Source organism: Mauremys mutica, chromosome 13 (assembly GCF_020497125.1).
Source record: "Mauremys mutica isolate MM-2020 ecotype Southern chromosome 13, ASM2049712v1, whole genome shotgun sequence".
Lineage (NCBI taxonomy): Eukaryota > Metazoa > Chordata > Testudines > Geoemydidae > Mauremys > Mauremys mutica.
The window spans coordinates 6807113-6821868 of NC_059084.1; the positions used below are offsets into that span (position 1 = coordinate 6807113).

Below are 14756 nucleotides of genomic sequence, written 5' to 3' on the forward strand. Positions count from 1 at the left end.
TGAATACACATCAGCTCTCAAACTAATGCTCCCACTTCTTACCTTCACAAAAGCTTCACAACCCCCCAAGCTCCACAGGAAATCATAAAGATGAAATAGAAACCTGTGGTTCCATCCTTTTCCCGCAGCATCTGGGGCACATGTGTGTGATGGGGGAAGTTCATTACCTAGAACATAACCTTTGTTTTATCAAGCACTCGCCAACACTGGGACACACCTATAATCAGCTCCTGTGTTTGAGCCACAGTAATCCACATAGGCTTGGGTTTGGTTTGTTTATTGACAGCTGTATCTGACGCTGTCGTTTTTTCTTCTTGTATGGCCGTGCTGAGCTCCATGTCTCCATCAAAGTAGACGCAGCTCTCTGGCTGTTCACTGCAGCTCTGCTTTGAAGCGTCCCTGCGTAACAATCCCCAGGGACTGTGCTCATACAAGCTGAATAGCTCAGGTGAAAGCAAATATCACTCTCTAAAATTTTGTAGCAGTTGAGGACGGTTATGACTAATTTCCTAGGATGCTGCAGCCCCCAGAGGCAAAATAAATAAACAACCTAAGCCTCCCTCTAGCCCAGGGAAAGCCAGCAGCATAGTGTTCCTTTATTTGCAATGTGTTTTCACGCTGGAGGAATTTCTCCAGTAGCTGCCACAGAGCAAATATTTGTTCAACTTCATTTCTCTTGACTCAGTCTTACCCCTTTCCCTCTGCTTGTGGTTCTGTCTGTTCACAGCCATTTCGGCTGACTTTTCAAACGGCTTCACTGGAGCTCAGGCTATCATTAGATTTTAGTTTAAGGCTGGCTTTCAGGCTGGACTGAGGATGGTCATATAGGCGTGTATTTTAAGGAGGGATACGGGAGATGTTCAGACAGCAAGGCTAAGAACAGTCTCATCCAACCACATGGCCAGCAGCTCCAGCTGTTTGTTGTTGTTTTTCTGAAGGGAGTTTCCTATGGCAGGAAGAAGTTATAGGTTCATATCCTGGTCCCTGTTAATGCTGGTTTGTGTGGCTCCAGACAAGGGCGGGTGGCGACGGTGAACCTGCACTCTGGTGATTCTACACTGGGGCAATGGGCCACAGGGGCCAGTGCAGACAGACAGCAAGTTAGGGCGGTGCTCAGAACTACCTTGTGGCAGCCCTGGAAGAGGAGAGGTGCAAGCTGCCTTCTCCCCGTTTCGGACGAATCCACCCCACTGTCTCTGTAGCTCAGTTTCCTTCTCTTTAAAAAAGGGACAAGAATGCTCCCTCCCTCGTAAAGTGCTGTGAGATCTTGGGATGCAGGTGGCTGCCGGTGTGCAGAGTGTTGTCGCACACCTCATGCATGTCTTCACAGGGACTAAAGCAAAAGTGTTGTTAGCCCAGAATTAGACCTGGCTGCTGCAGGTTTTCACTGCACAGAAACTTACCAGAGAATTCCCTTTCCTGCTCTGATGTCTCAAAACATCAGGTGTTCTGCAGCAGTCAATGGTAATTAAGGAAGTACTTCAAAATCCTAACTCTCTCCTGTATCATAGGTCACTTTATTTTTTCTTCAGGGATTGCTGAAAGCGTCAGAGCCATAACCCTGTTCCCAGTCGTGTTTGATAATCCTCCCTGCTTGATTGTCCTATTCCTGTGACTTTTTGCAGCTCACCCGTCCATTGTTTTAATTTACAGCATGTTTGTGGCATCTTTTGATGTGAAGTAAACACAGCACAGTCACACAAATAACACTATACGGAAGCAAGTTAAATCAGAGATACTGCCAAGGGTGCTGGGTAGTTATTTTTAACTCCGCTTGATGGTTGTCTTCCCTGCATTTGTTTTTTCTCAAAAAATGATTGCTCCACCATTGAAAACCCGAGTGCTTCTCTATGTTAAACCCTTCCCTGCCCTGTGTCTGCCTTGCCTAATTAGATTGTATGCTCTTCAATACATGGACCTGCTATTGCTCTGCCTGTGCAGTGCCTAACACAATGAGGCCCCATTCTTGGTTGGCCTGTAGACACTGCCGTAACAAACGTGACTAATAACTGTCGAGAGAGAGAATCCGTTTTTCCCCCTGATTGCAACATGTCATACATCAGCAGACACCTTGCGATATGTAGCCATCAAAGGTAGATTTGATTTCTCAAACCAATCAGCTAATGACCATCTAGAATGACCTAGAGGGGAGGGTTTTTTCCCACTGGGAAGACAAGTTTGTTTACTTCATGCATCTCTCCTGAGCATGGATTTCCTTAGCAGATCTCTCCTGAGCATGGATTTCCTTAGCAGAGCCACACATGGGAACAAGCACCATTTAAGCAAGAGCAACTTTCTGCTCATTCCCTCTTTTCATTTTTTGCTTTTGGCAGAATAAAGATAGAAAATGATTCTAGCTAGTAGTATGAGCAGAAAAAAAACCCTACTAAATCAGCATGGAGGAGGTGGAAAGGTGCAACGATAATCACACACAGACATGCTGGTCACTGAAGCAGAGAAATAACACTTGACAATGCTGAATAACCACAACTGGCAGCTGGTTTCTTGATTATACCTCCTCAAAGAAGGAAGTCTTAGCAAGTATGTTATTTAATAATAAGATGAGTGACTTGTACAGTAAAAGAAACTAATAGGACTTGAATTGTGATAATCAGAAAGCTGTGAACAGAATAGTGTAGTTGGTGGAATTGGGCCCAGGACTAGCAGTTAAGTGGACAGATTCCAGCCCCTGTCACAGCTCCTTTACACTTCCTCTGCAGAAAGCAACTTCTCTAGCTTATGCCATATGCCCACATTGGCCCCTGGTGTAGCTCAGAATCTAGAAGCCACATGGCCTTCAATCCCTACTGAGTCTTTTGTGCTGCATCACCTGAGAGAAACAGCCCAGAATCTGCCCCCTAGACTCCACCTTCTGATCCTGAATCTGCCCAGGACTTTGTGTGTGACATTGGGCAAGGCATTTCACTTCTCTGTGCCTTAGTTTCCCATCTGTAAACTGGGGATGATGATATTTACATACCTCCTGGGGGCCCTTGCTTGTAAAGCACTTCGAGATCTATGGATGAAAAGTGCTCTCCAAGTGCTAGGTTTTATTAGTTAATTGATTATTGTTGTTACTCAAAGTAGGGTGACCAGATGACCCGATTTTATAGGGACAGTCCTGATTTTTGGGTCTTTTTCTTATATAGGCTCCTATAACCCCCCACCCCCGTCCTGATTTTTCACACTTGCTGTCTGATCACCCAAACTCAAAATGACATCCTTTTCCTGTACAGCTATTCAAGCATCCTAATCAGAATTTTTGGAGTGTTGTTCCTTGGAAGAGAAGGGATGGTATGGGATAACGGAACCACTGGAGAGTTCCTCAGAAGTTTGGGAATGGCAGCTGGAGAGGGTAGGATAAGATGTATAAGAAAAACAATAGAAGGGAAAGTGAAAAGTGAGCTGAAGAAATGGAGAATAGAGAAAGCAGAATAAACCAGGGAGAACAAAGACAGAAAAACAAGCGTGCAACGATAAGTGGTGATCTGTCTCACTGCACCAAGGGGGCACGGAGGATCTGGAAGGCTGCCTGGCGTGTCTTTTGTTTCTGTATGAAAATGGATTCTATGTCATTTCTCCATATTGATGAATCCTTGTTTCTGTGACAGTAGCTCATTAGCTTGAATGAAGAGTAAAGTAAAGTTCATCTGGAAATATTGATATTTATTTATGTCTATTATTTTAAATATATAATTGATTAGAAAGCATCCATCTGCTCAGATCGTTAGCTTATATAACTGCATAAACCTGCCCCTCAGCTGCTGTGTGACCTTAGGCAAATCACTTCCCTTTTCTGTACCTGTATTTCCCTTCCCACTCTTTGACGGTCTTGTTCACGGGGGCAGGGACTTGATCTCTATGTTTGCATGTGCAGTGCATAACACAATAAGGCTCGGTTGTAGCTGGAGCCTCTACGTGCAACAGCAATACAAATGATAATCTTATTGACATTCCCAATATCCTCCGCCCTGTTCCTTCATAAGGTTTGTTACAACCACTTGTTGATGGAGCCAGTTGGACACAGGACTGGCAGCAACTACATTTTCATCAAAAATTAGGGGTTCAGCAATTGTTTTTCTGGAAGAAATTTGGAATGAAATCTGCCAACATTTCCCTTTGCAGCAGTGGGGCAAATTCTCTCACTTTTTTTTTTTACTCCCCCCCACCCTTTTTTAATGGGAAAAAGTAAACAAATCCGAGAAACACGGTTGGGGGGGGCACACAAATTTGAAACAAAGTTTTCCAAAATGAAACTTTCATTTAGATTTTTTGTATTGGCCCATCTACCCTCTCTCCCTCCCTACAAACAAGTGAAAAGGCTGACCACTACAAAAACTGTACTTTGGTTTTTAAAAAAATTACAACCAGCTCTACAGATTGCAACTTCTCTTAAATTAGACTGTAAACTCTTTGGGGCTGCATGTCTAGCCTTTACTCTCTGCTACTCAGAATTGCACAGTGCTGCACTAATTCTGCTTGGAGTGTCTGGGTCAGGCCACAACATAAATGATCGCTAAGAACATTCGTTAAAAATGACTGCTAACTTTTCATCAGCATAGTTTTCAATGCAAATAAAAAAAAAATCAAATAAGTTTTCACAGATTGATTCTATTTTCTTACCACCTCTCCTGGGGGTCTTATCCAATGCCCACAAAATCCACTGGATTCATTGGCTTCAATGGGTATTTGATCAGAAGACTTTCTATAACATATGTGGTGATGGTGATGGGAGGTTCTGGGCTACAGCCATACTTGGCAGACTAGAGGATCAGGATTAGTCTCGTCAGCCATCAATGTAATAGTTATTTGTTATGAAGCACACATCATTTTAAAGTAAGAATAAGAATTTTCCCCATGGTGAGCTTTCAGTTTTGCAAGGCTTCTTCCAGTTAGTCACGGTCCTTATCTATCCCCATCTCCAAAGCATTTCACCAACATTAACCAGTTAATTCCTGACAGCACCCTTGTGCATTATTAGAGTGGCTGCAAACTGACACCTAAAGGTTAAGTGATTTGCCCGAGGCCACAGAGAAGAGTCAGTTTTAGAGAGATTAAAAATTGATAATTCTTAGGTTCCTACAGAACACAAGACAACCCTGAATTTACACATGCCACCACTGCCAAAGGCAGTACATTTTGGCTTAATAACCTGGAGACTCGGCTATCCTCAGAAAACATCAATTTTTTATTATTTGTATTGTGGTAGCACCGAGAGGCACCAATCAGGAATTGGGCCCCCATCATCGTACTAAGCACTGTACTCACGTGTAATGAAAATGGGAAGAGTGTAGCAATTTTACACGTCACCCAATCACTTAGCATGTGCCATAGACTTGTACAACTAAGTTCATACACAAGGTTTGAGACTGTTTTCAATATTACATTTACACACACAGTGGAGAATACAAAATGAGCTAGGAAATCATTCCCGGATCAACTCATATTACAATAAAATCACATACACTGCTGCACCCTCTAATAGTTAAGACTGGGCAGATAAACTATTTTAGAATATGATTTTTCACAATGCACATTGTAATTGATGCATATAGTAATAGCTGAGGTTACCATACTCATAATCAGCATAAAGGCAGTGTGGATCCACATTTTTGGCTGAAATTTTTTTTGTCTTAATTATTGAACTTGGAAAAACTATTACTGAGAAGTCTAGCTACCTTTAATCTTAATTAGTTATTATCTGCAGTGCAAACATAACTGCTCTGACCTTTTAATAAAAAGCTCTTAATGTTTCAAATGGCATGTTTGAATAACCAACTACAGGGCAGATACAAGCTCAACTGTCTTGCATTTTAAAAAAGTGTTTTGTATTTTATGTAGTGGTTACCTTTTCTTTCTCTGCGGTGCAGCTTTGTGCTATTGTTATTAAAACAGTCCTGGTTGGAATAGCAGAGATTTACAAGGAAGACAGTTTGTATAGTATCTATCTATAGGTGGGTTCTTCTTTGGTCTCCATTGCCATAGTATCACTTCATAGTCTTAATGTAATTATCCTCACAACACCCCTGTGAGGTCAGGAAGTGCTGTAATCTCTATTTTACAGCTGGGAAACTGAGACACAAAGAGAGTAAGTAATTTGCCGGAGGGTCCACAGGAAGCCTGTGGCAAAGCAATGCATTGAACTCAGTTCTCTGTGTGTCCTAGCCCAGGATGGATCCCCAACCACTGGACCATCCTTACAAAATGGCACTGTCATTCAGACACCCTCATGTGTTTTATCTACAGATTAAAGAGCCATTAAACTGGAAAGAAAACTCTGCCTATCAAAACTACATAGCAGGGCTTTGTGCACAAGGAAAAGAATAAAAATATTTACAAAGACTGAGACTGTATAGTCTTACCTGGACCAATAGGAATCCACTGTCCCATCTTTTTTCGAGCCTTCCTTACATGTATTCTTTACAGGCTGCTGCTGCTGGTAGTGGTGGCTATGATGATGTAGCGAGACCAGGTCAGAACTATACACCTGAACACCATTCCTACCGATACTTGAGGCCATTCAGTATTTTTTTTTTACAAAAGGGGGACGACTCACTAAGTAAAATGACACTGATAGAGCGCGCGGTTGTGGCACTTATTGCAAGGATGCTGGAGTGATTGCAAAAAGAGCAGACAGCAATGACAGGAAAAATCCCCAGAACGGGGTTACATGTCCTACTCTCCTAGAAGGTGTTTGCTTAAAGGAAAGATGCAAATGGCAAAGCCGGGCTCATTCCCAGGGAGTGAATGGAAGTGCCCGCCTGTCACCGCAGCCCTGCCTGTTACTTTGCGAAAGCCGAGCTGATCTGGTTTGAGATTCAGAGGGGAGTTTGTCTCTTTGCAATACAAAGGCCACGTGTCAGTTTTCAACTTCTCTTCCTGTTGGAGCTTTTCCAGGAAGCAAGTCTGGCAGCGGCTAGTACAGACTGCGATCAGCCCGGGGGAACTTGGCAGGCTGGATTGAGCTTCCGACGTTATGCACCGGGCCGGAACGCACTGTAAAAAGCCTTAGCCCCCGGGTACCAGAACCACGGCAGCGTTTGAATGGGTCCCCTAAGGGGTGGTGATAAGCAGAGCTGCCACCAAATCCCCCCCCCTTCAACTCTTCCAGCCAGAGATGACGTGGTACGGGGCAGTATAAGACCAGAATTACTTTTGCATCTCACTTGAGTCAGTTGCAAGTATTGTTGCTATTAATATTGGAGTCCGACAGTTTTATTCCTCCCGGGGACCGGGTCTCTGTATTTGTACCCACGATAACCAAGGCGCATTGTTAATACTAGAGCACGGTGCAGCTACATTGCTCAGGGGAGGGAGAGGTAGGATAGATTCCTAGACCTTTCTCTTAGCATCTAAGGTGCTAGTAGGGTGACCGGATGTCCGGATTTTATAGGCACACTCCCAATTTTTTGATCTTTTTCATATATAGGCTCCTATTACTAACCACCCCCATCCCAATTTTTCACATGTGCTGTCTGGTCACCCTAGGTGCTATAAATCTTTCCCATGGGGTGTGGAGAAGGGGCAAAAGGGGAGAACTAAACTCTCAAGGACAAACTATTTTTATTATTTAGAATATGATACATGTGGGCTGTGCCTCTGCAGAGATGGCAGTGGAAGTGGCCCAGCCAGAATGGAAAACTTCACATGCCTCAGTATGTGTGTGTTTATATTGATCACAACTGCAGGGTGCAGAGAGACACTTGTTAGTTTTTCCTTACTTTCAGTTTTCTAGCAGTCCCCTACGCCAAATGCTTGGTCTTAAACTGGTTTCCCTGTAACTCACACAATGGAAGCAATGGGAAAATGTGAAAATCCTGCCGCTGTACACCCAGCTCTAGGCCAAGCCTGCTTTTCACCTTCCCCCTCTGTGCTTTAACAGTCAGGGCAGGCTTTAGGACGGGCGGGGCCCGATTCAAAAGAGCTGCCGCCTAAGACCGGGGTAGCGATTGAGCTGCCACCGAAGAAGGTGGCGGCCATTCGGCTGCAGCTCAATCGGTTGTCGCTGTTTCCGGCGGCATTTCGGCGGAGGGTGAGGGCCCCTCTTAGTGCATGGCCCAATTCCCGGGAATCAGGGGAATTGCCCTAAAGCCAGCCCTGTTAACAGTAATTTTGAAATTCATCAGCAGAGTATAACATCAAATTATTTTTTATCCTAGAAGTCAAAGCAACATTTCCTAAAGCTTTGTGAGTAATGAACTGTTTGCATCACATGCAAAATTGAGGCTGTTGAATACTTCCACTGCAGAAATGTGAGCGAGAACTAATCTCAAACTAGAATAATCCAATAAGGCTTGGGCTAAATAAGTTTGCACCACATAAAAAGTTATTTTAGTGCAAGTCTATGTGGACATCCTTTTTTCTGCATCAAAGTGGGAAAAATCAATTTCGATAAAGCTGGTTTGCTAAATGGGTGCTAGTTTGGTCAGTTCAGGAGAGGCAGTGTAGCCTAATGGATAGGGCACTGCACAGAGACATGGGTTCTACTCTGCCATTGGCATACTGGGTGACCGTGAGCAAATCATTTCACCACCTTCTTGCACAATGCTTTGAGACATTAAAAGATTACTGCATATGTTTAAGGATATCAAAATCTGGCCTTCCAATTGTAATCTTTTTTTGGGGGGGCAGGGAATTGTCTGTAAAACAAAAAGCATGTTAGAACATACATAAATCATCTCTCCTTCCCCTTCTACAAGTACTATATTTAATCCTGTGTCCTTACAGACCCTTGAACTCCTGCTTGAGTCATGCTCACTCAACTCTAAAAAGCAAAATATTAGGATAAAGGGATAATGAAGATAAGTATTGAGACTCTTTCCCCTCTTCATGCATTTTAAAAAGGTATGTACTCGCCTGTCCCCACAATTCCTGTAGATCTACACACTTGCAATTCTTTGCATTTGGTAAAAACAGGTAAAAGTGAGGCTTTTTTATTTGAATAAAGCATGTGTATAACCCAGACACACCCATTTTAATTCCTCCCACTCCATAATTTTTCAGGCCATGCACTCAGCTCTACTTGGTTTTCAGAACTTCCACTCTCATAGTATATACAGTTATTTAGGCTCAGACAGTTTTGTTTCTAGTAAAAAATAATATAGGAATCTTGAGCATAGATGGGTAGCTGCTATTGAAAGATTATCACTGACAAAGGTGTTGAAGCACCATGCTAATCAAGAATTTGAAGAGTATTCTTCATTGGACTCTATGGATGGGAAATGTAAGGTCTGCACTGAGCTCAGAAGCTCCACCATGGTTAAATTATACACATGCATATTTAACATTACACTTCTGTGCATGTTAAAAAAAATAGTTCAAGGAAGGTGAGGGCAGGGCAACAAGTAGGAAGGCAGGGCTCCCCTTCTCTCCACCCAAACTGCCTCTACTTTTTCCTTGCTCACCTAATTTTGTACATTTGCAAGTTATAAATAGGCCTGCTGCAGAAGAAAGCAATGTTATCAAGGCAAGAAGGGGACAGCAAGCAATGAGAAAGCCCTTTCCTCTCCCTTACTGCCTCCCAGACAATCTTACTAATTTTCAGCAAATATACATATAAACACTTCAACACAAAGGACAAGAGTTTTTTTTAAAGGAACAAAGCAGAGAACGTGGTGCAGAGGTGTGGGAAGAGGGGAGGTTCTCTTACCCCTGGTTTCATGCCTCTGCTCTCCCATCTCCTGTCCAGTTTTTGTGGTGGAGGGGTAGTAATTAGCCCAGCTTCCTCTTACATGTCCCACTTTAGAACACCCATAAATCTCAGCAACACTAACGCCTCACTGTTTGCCCCTATGCAACCCCACATCACTCGCTTACACTAATGAACCTCCAATACGTTTATCATCTGGAAGTTTTGGCCTCTTGTATCTAGGGATTAGAAGTTAAGCTAACAAGATGTTCATCTCTACAGAGTTCAGAGGAAAAATATCGCTAACAATATTGTAGAGCTGAGTCCGACTTTGAGATCTGGGAAGATTCTAAAGTCAGGGTTCAGGTATCACACTTGGATAGGAACACATGAAAGGCGGGTCTCCCATGAAATTACCAAAGCAAAGTCATACTTAAAATTTAATTCTTGGAGGTGACAATACTGAGACAAGGGATGGACTCTTTTGAGCTTCAAGAAGGATTCTGACACAGTACCACATATTAGGTCAACAGGTGTGACACTGATGGAGAAAACTAAAAAATATTGACTTGGGAACAGCAGATGGCAATTAAGGGAGGAAAGGAATGCAGTGTTGACTATTGAGTCCAGCTCTCACAACACTATTGACCTTATTTCACAGCTTATTTGGCCACAAAATAAAAGCTGACAACTGCGCAAATAAGCCAGGATGCAGCTGCCAATGCGTACTTCACTTTGAAACCTGGTCCTCCTTACTTGTGTTTCCATTTCCAGAAGAGGGAGCCATGACTTGGTAAAAAGATGTCAGGAGTTGTATCAATAAGATATTAGGAACACAGAATTTAATATATAAATGTTAAAAAGGGTATTTGGAGGCTATATAGTTGAGAATTAAATTCTAGGAGGGTAAAAAATGAGGATAGACGCCAGACATTTTCTGTAAGTGTCAAACACAAAATGGAGAGCATAAAATAAAAGTAATAATAAGGGAGTTTTGGAAATACTTTATGGGTAAGGCAGAGTGACAAAAGCAGTAATAGTTCCAGGAGGGTTGGGAAGTGTTAGAGCTAGACAAGTACTTACACAGGAAACAAAGTACAAACAGCAAACATGCAAGTGGACAGACCTCTGCAGGACTTGGGAAGCATTGCCTCAGAAATAACATGGAGGGGAAAAAGAAAAAAAAACGTTAGCTCCTATTCATTTAGGCACTTTTATGGCCCCTGGCACTATGGGATCAGAGAATCTAGTTTACCCCAGACACAAGAAAACATCAGCTATTGCTTTGTTCAGCATTTTCTAATAACCTTATTAGCAACAAAATTTTGTTCTTATTGTACATATTCCATCATGTCCTTTTTTTAAACACACAGCTGTACGTGTTTTCTGGTGAATACCTGATTTAACCTTGCTGACACGTGAGAAGCAGTTTTGCTTTCAAAGTAAGCAGGGCCTGTGTTCCTAAGGTAGAAGGACTAGAAGAGAAAATACAAAGTTGGCTAAAGGCCAACTTATGGCCTAGGCCATAAACCCATGGAAGCAGTAAGAAACCCTCCCTTACACTCCTGCACATCTTGCTGAACTTAGAACTTTGATGGTCTTACAAATAAATAGGAGGGTGGGAGCATTTTTTAGATAAATACAACTTCACATCCCAGTACTCTCAATCTAGCACTACTTGGAAATATTACATTCACTTACAAGCCCGATTTTCATCAAGATCTCAGCTTAGCTTCCCTTTTGGGCACTTTTGAGAATGCAAATAATTGTGGGTAGGACTATGTCTAATTTCTTATCTGCCATGTTTTCTTCTTCCCTCCCTTATCCCTACAGTGAACCTCTTCTGTTGGAGCAGAAAAATATGCTCTATTTGACAACTACACAGCTTACAGTATTTTCTCTTTTATGCTGCTTTTTATGGTATTTAGGAAAACTGCAAGGGAAAGGGTAGATACAAAGCAGGCAAAGAGGACAAAATATATCCACTCTACACCAAGTGAAAGCTTATTATATTAATACTTGAGGACAAGGTGTACACTTTAAGATTACATTTACAATCCAATATAGTCCATATCAGAAGAGCATATAGAACAATTTAATTGTAACATTTTAAAGCTTTTATGAATTGCAGTATTATGTATTTTTTCTTTTTCTCCCAACCGTGATCTGGAAATAGCATTCTGTTTCTTAAAAGCATGAGGCAATGATGATCTAGAGACACATATCCTGGATCACACTCCTACTGAATTTAAAACCTTTCATAAAAAAGTTGGGTATTAAAGTATTGTAAAGAAGCTGAGTAACACACAGCTCTAGTACTCAAGCAATCCTGTTCAACGTTTCTTAACTTGCACTCTTAAATGTGCAAACCAGAGGGATATTTACAACTTAAGCAACAAACAAAACAAAAACCACCCTGGGATAGTGTAATTAACATGTTTTACATTTGTGCCTATCTTACATGTGGTGGAAAAAAGTTCTGCCTGCTTGCTGCATCGTTTCCTTATGTGGTTTTATAGCTACAGTGGTATCCTGTTTAAAAAAAGTTAAGTACACTCACATTCTACATAACTTTTAAAAACTTCACCTCAGTCTGCTTTCCAGGTAGCTTCCTTGTACTTAAATATATTACCTATATACATTTGCCTCTTCAAAAATTCCAAATAAAAATTATAATCAGTTTACTAGTTTCTATGTAATAGCCAGTTCCCAGCCAGTAATATGCAAGATTAAAACATTCTGTAAACAGTATTCTCTGGGGGAGAAGAGTTTTTTCAGTTCTTCACCCATATGTAAATCCACTATTTGCTCCCCCATCATAGAAAACTATTGTATAACAGCAGAAAGCAAAAGTTTACCTTTCGTATTTGACTGGCAAAATGGAATAATGGGAACAGCCAAGAGGCAGAAACAATTAAGTAGGTAATCATCATGAAAATATGAGAAGTTTATATTCTAATCAGAATACAGTTAAGATATATTCACAAAGCAGAGTATTTTACATCCTGACGGTATTTACATCACTAATAAAGCAAATCTTCTTTCAACAAAGGAAAGGATGTGCTAGGGATATGAACAGTGTACCACACATTTACTATAGTTGTTTGCTGCTGCCATATCATTCATACACAAAGAAATCTATCTTTGTACCATTTTGTTATGTGAAGTGGAACAAAATATATTTACACTAGCAGCAAACTGATCAAAGTGGTATTTAATGTTACTTGTTAAAGTGGTTATCTAACAATGATGGATATAACAAAATCCATTAATTAGTAGTCACCAAATAAGACATTTCTCATGCATGACGAAAATTCATTCATGTACTCAGGTCTGCGTTTACTGTGCACAGTATTTCCATAAGTTATGTTTCACAGCCCCTACCATTCAAGAATATTTCAGAGTATATATTATATTTGTATATGCAAATTATATTCACGAATATAAAGATCCCTAAAAGTACCATTATTACTATCTTTATGCTTTCTGTAAAATGCATAGCTTTTGAATATTTTCTTGCAATTAAAGACTTTACAGATTAAAGCTGCTTATCAATGTGGTATATTAATAAAAACAAACTCAGATAATCCTTTACTAAAATGTTATATTTCAACCTCTTAGAAAACTGCTTATTTTTTTCCATTAAAAATAAGATATCTATGCATTTCGCCCAAAGACTATATGGAATTAATGCAGCTTTCTAAAAGTATGGTGAACTATTCAACCAGGTCTGTAATATCGCATTTCTCATAGAGAAAAATGCTAGTCATGCTACAAAAATTCACCACTTTCCACTTCCTCCAAGAAAAGCTTCAGATGAGGGTCAGCACAAAAAGTGTCAGACTGGAGGAAAAGTTGATCAGTTGTTCATGAAGGAATCAGAGCAAACAGTTTAATTTCTGCAGTTTGTTATTATACAAAATTATACTAACCGTATAGATTGCAAATTAAAATAATATACTTTAAAAAACAGCAACTGACTGAAAACAATATTTATCTTCTCAGGTCAGGTAAATTGTTAGAATAACCAACGAGGGTGAAATAAAGCCAGCTCATTATTGCAGGTGATGGCCAATGAAAGTTCATTACAGTTTTGTATGAATTACAAGAGTTGCGTATGGTGAAAACATCAGGATGTCAAATAAAACCATCAGTAGTAAAATGGGACAGATCAGTCTCTTGTTTTATATCCATCAGCTAGACTAACCTTGGCACTGAGGTGTCTCCTAAGCAGCTATAGAGATAACTGTCTCCCCCAGAAAATAGCTACACACAAGTAAACTGTTCACAGTAACACAATCAGTAACAGGTTTTGCTATTCTCTAAGTCACGTCTCTGCAAAGCTTTTACGTTTAATGCATAAATATTCCAGAAAATTAAGTGAAAACTAAGTAGTTTCAATCTACAGGATAATAGTTACCAGACTAGGATATCCATAGTATCTGATGGGTAGAGTGTAAATTGCCAGTGTACTGTGATACTATGCTATTTCCTCCACCAAACTGGTCTTTGCTGAGTTATTACAAAACTGCTGAACATATGGGTTTTAAAGATCTAGATCTCAGTTTGGCAAGGTCAGTACATAATACTACCAGATATACCAGTATGAAGTAATGTAAGATTATGTCATGCATCCAGCAAAACCTCCTACACCCAGAAGATTACAATTCAGTGACCAAGAAAATCAGAGCCTCGTGTAAGCATTATAATGTTTCTAACAGGAGTGGAACAAACAATAGCACAGCTGTGAAAATGAACTGCATCTCTTCAGAAAGATATGAAGTCACTGGGATTATGGAAAAGGGTTTTGTAACGTCACTACTCCATTCATCCAAGGCATAATATGCCAAAAGAATGATTACCACTAGCACACTACAAACTATGCCACCCACCCACCCCCAAATCCTGCAAGCTATTCCACAAAGGCAGACCCTGCGTGAGGGTGGACACTTGCAAAAAAGTCTATGATTTCCGCCTTCCCCCGTATCACCAAGGAGACTTCAGCTAACCAAGCCACACACAAATGGCCATTAAGGGTGTAGTAACCAGTTGGCATCACTGCAGTGACTACAGGTGGAAGTTTAACATAAGGAAAAAAAATCCCTGAATAATGAAAAACAAAACCCTA

At 40.9% G+C, this 14756-nt stretch overlaps 1 protein-coding gene across 1 annotated transcript in view; it reads right to left on the reverse strand.

Annotated features, from left to right (window-relative positions):
* The window catches only part of SLC17A9 (solute carrier family 17 member 9), a 34690-nt gene extending 27938 nt beyond the window's left edge, over window positions 1-6752 (reverse strand). Inside the window, exon 1 of the mRNA XM_044986663.1 lies at window positions 6363-6752. Coding sequence (XP_044842598.1) covers window positions 6363-6520 — 158 coding nt within the window. The 5' untranslated portion in view covers window positions 6521-6752. The remainder of the gene's footprint in view (window positions 1-6362) is intronic.
* Window positions 6753-14756: the final 8004 nt, after the last annotated feature.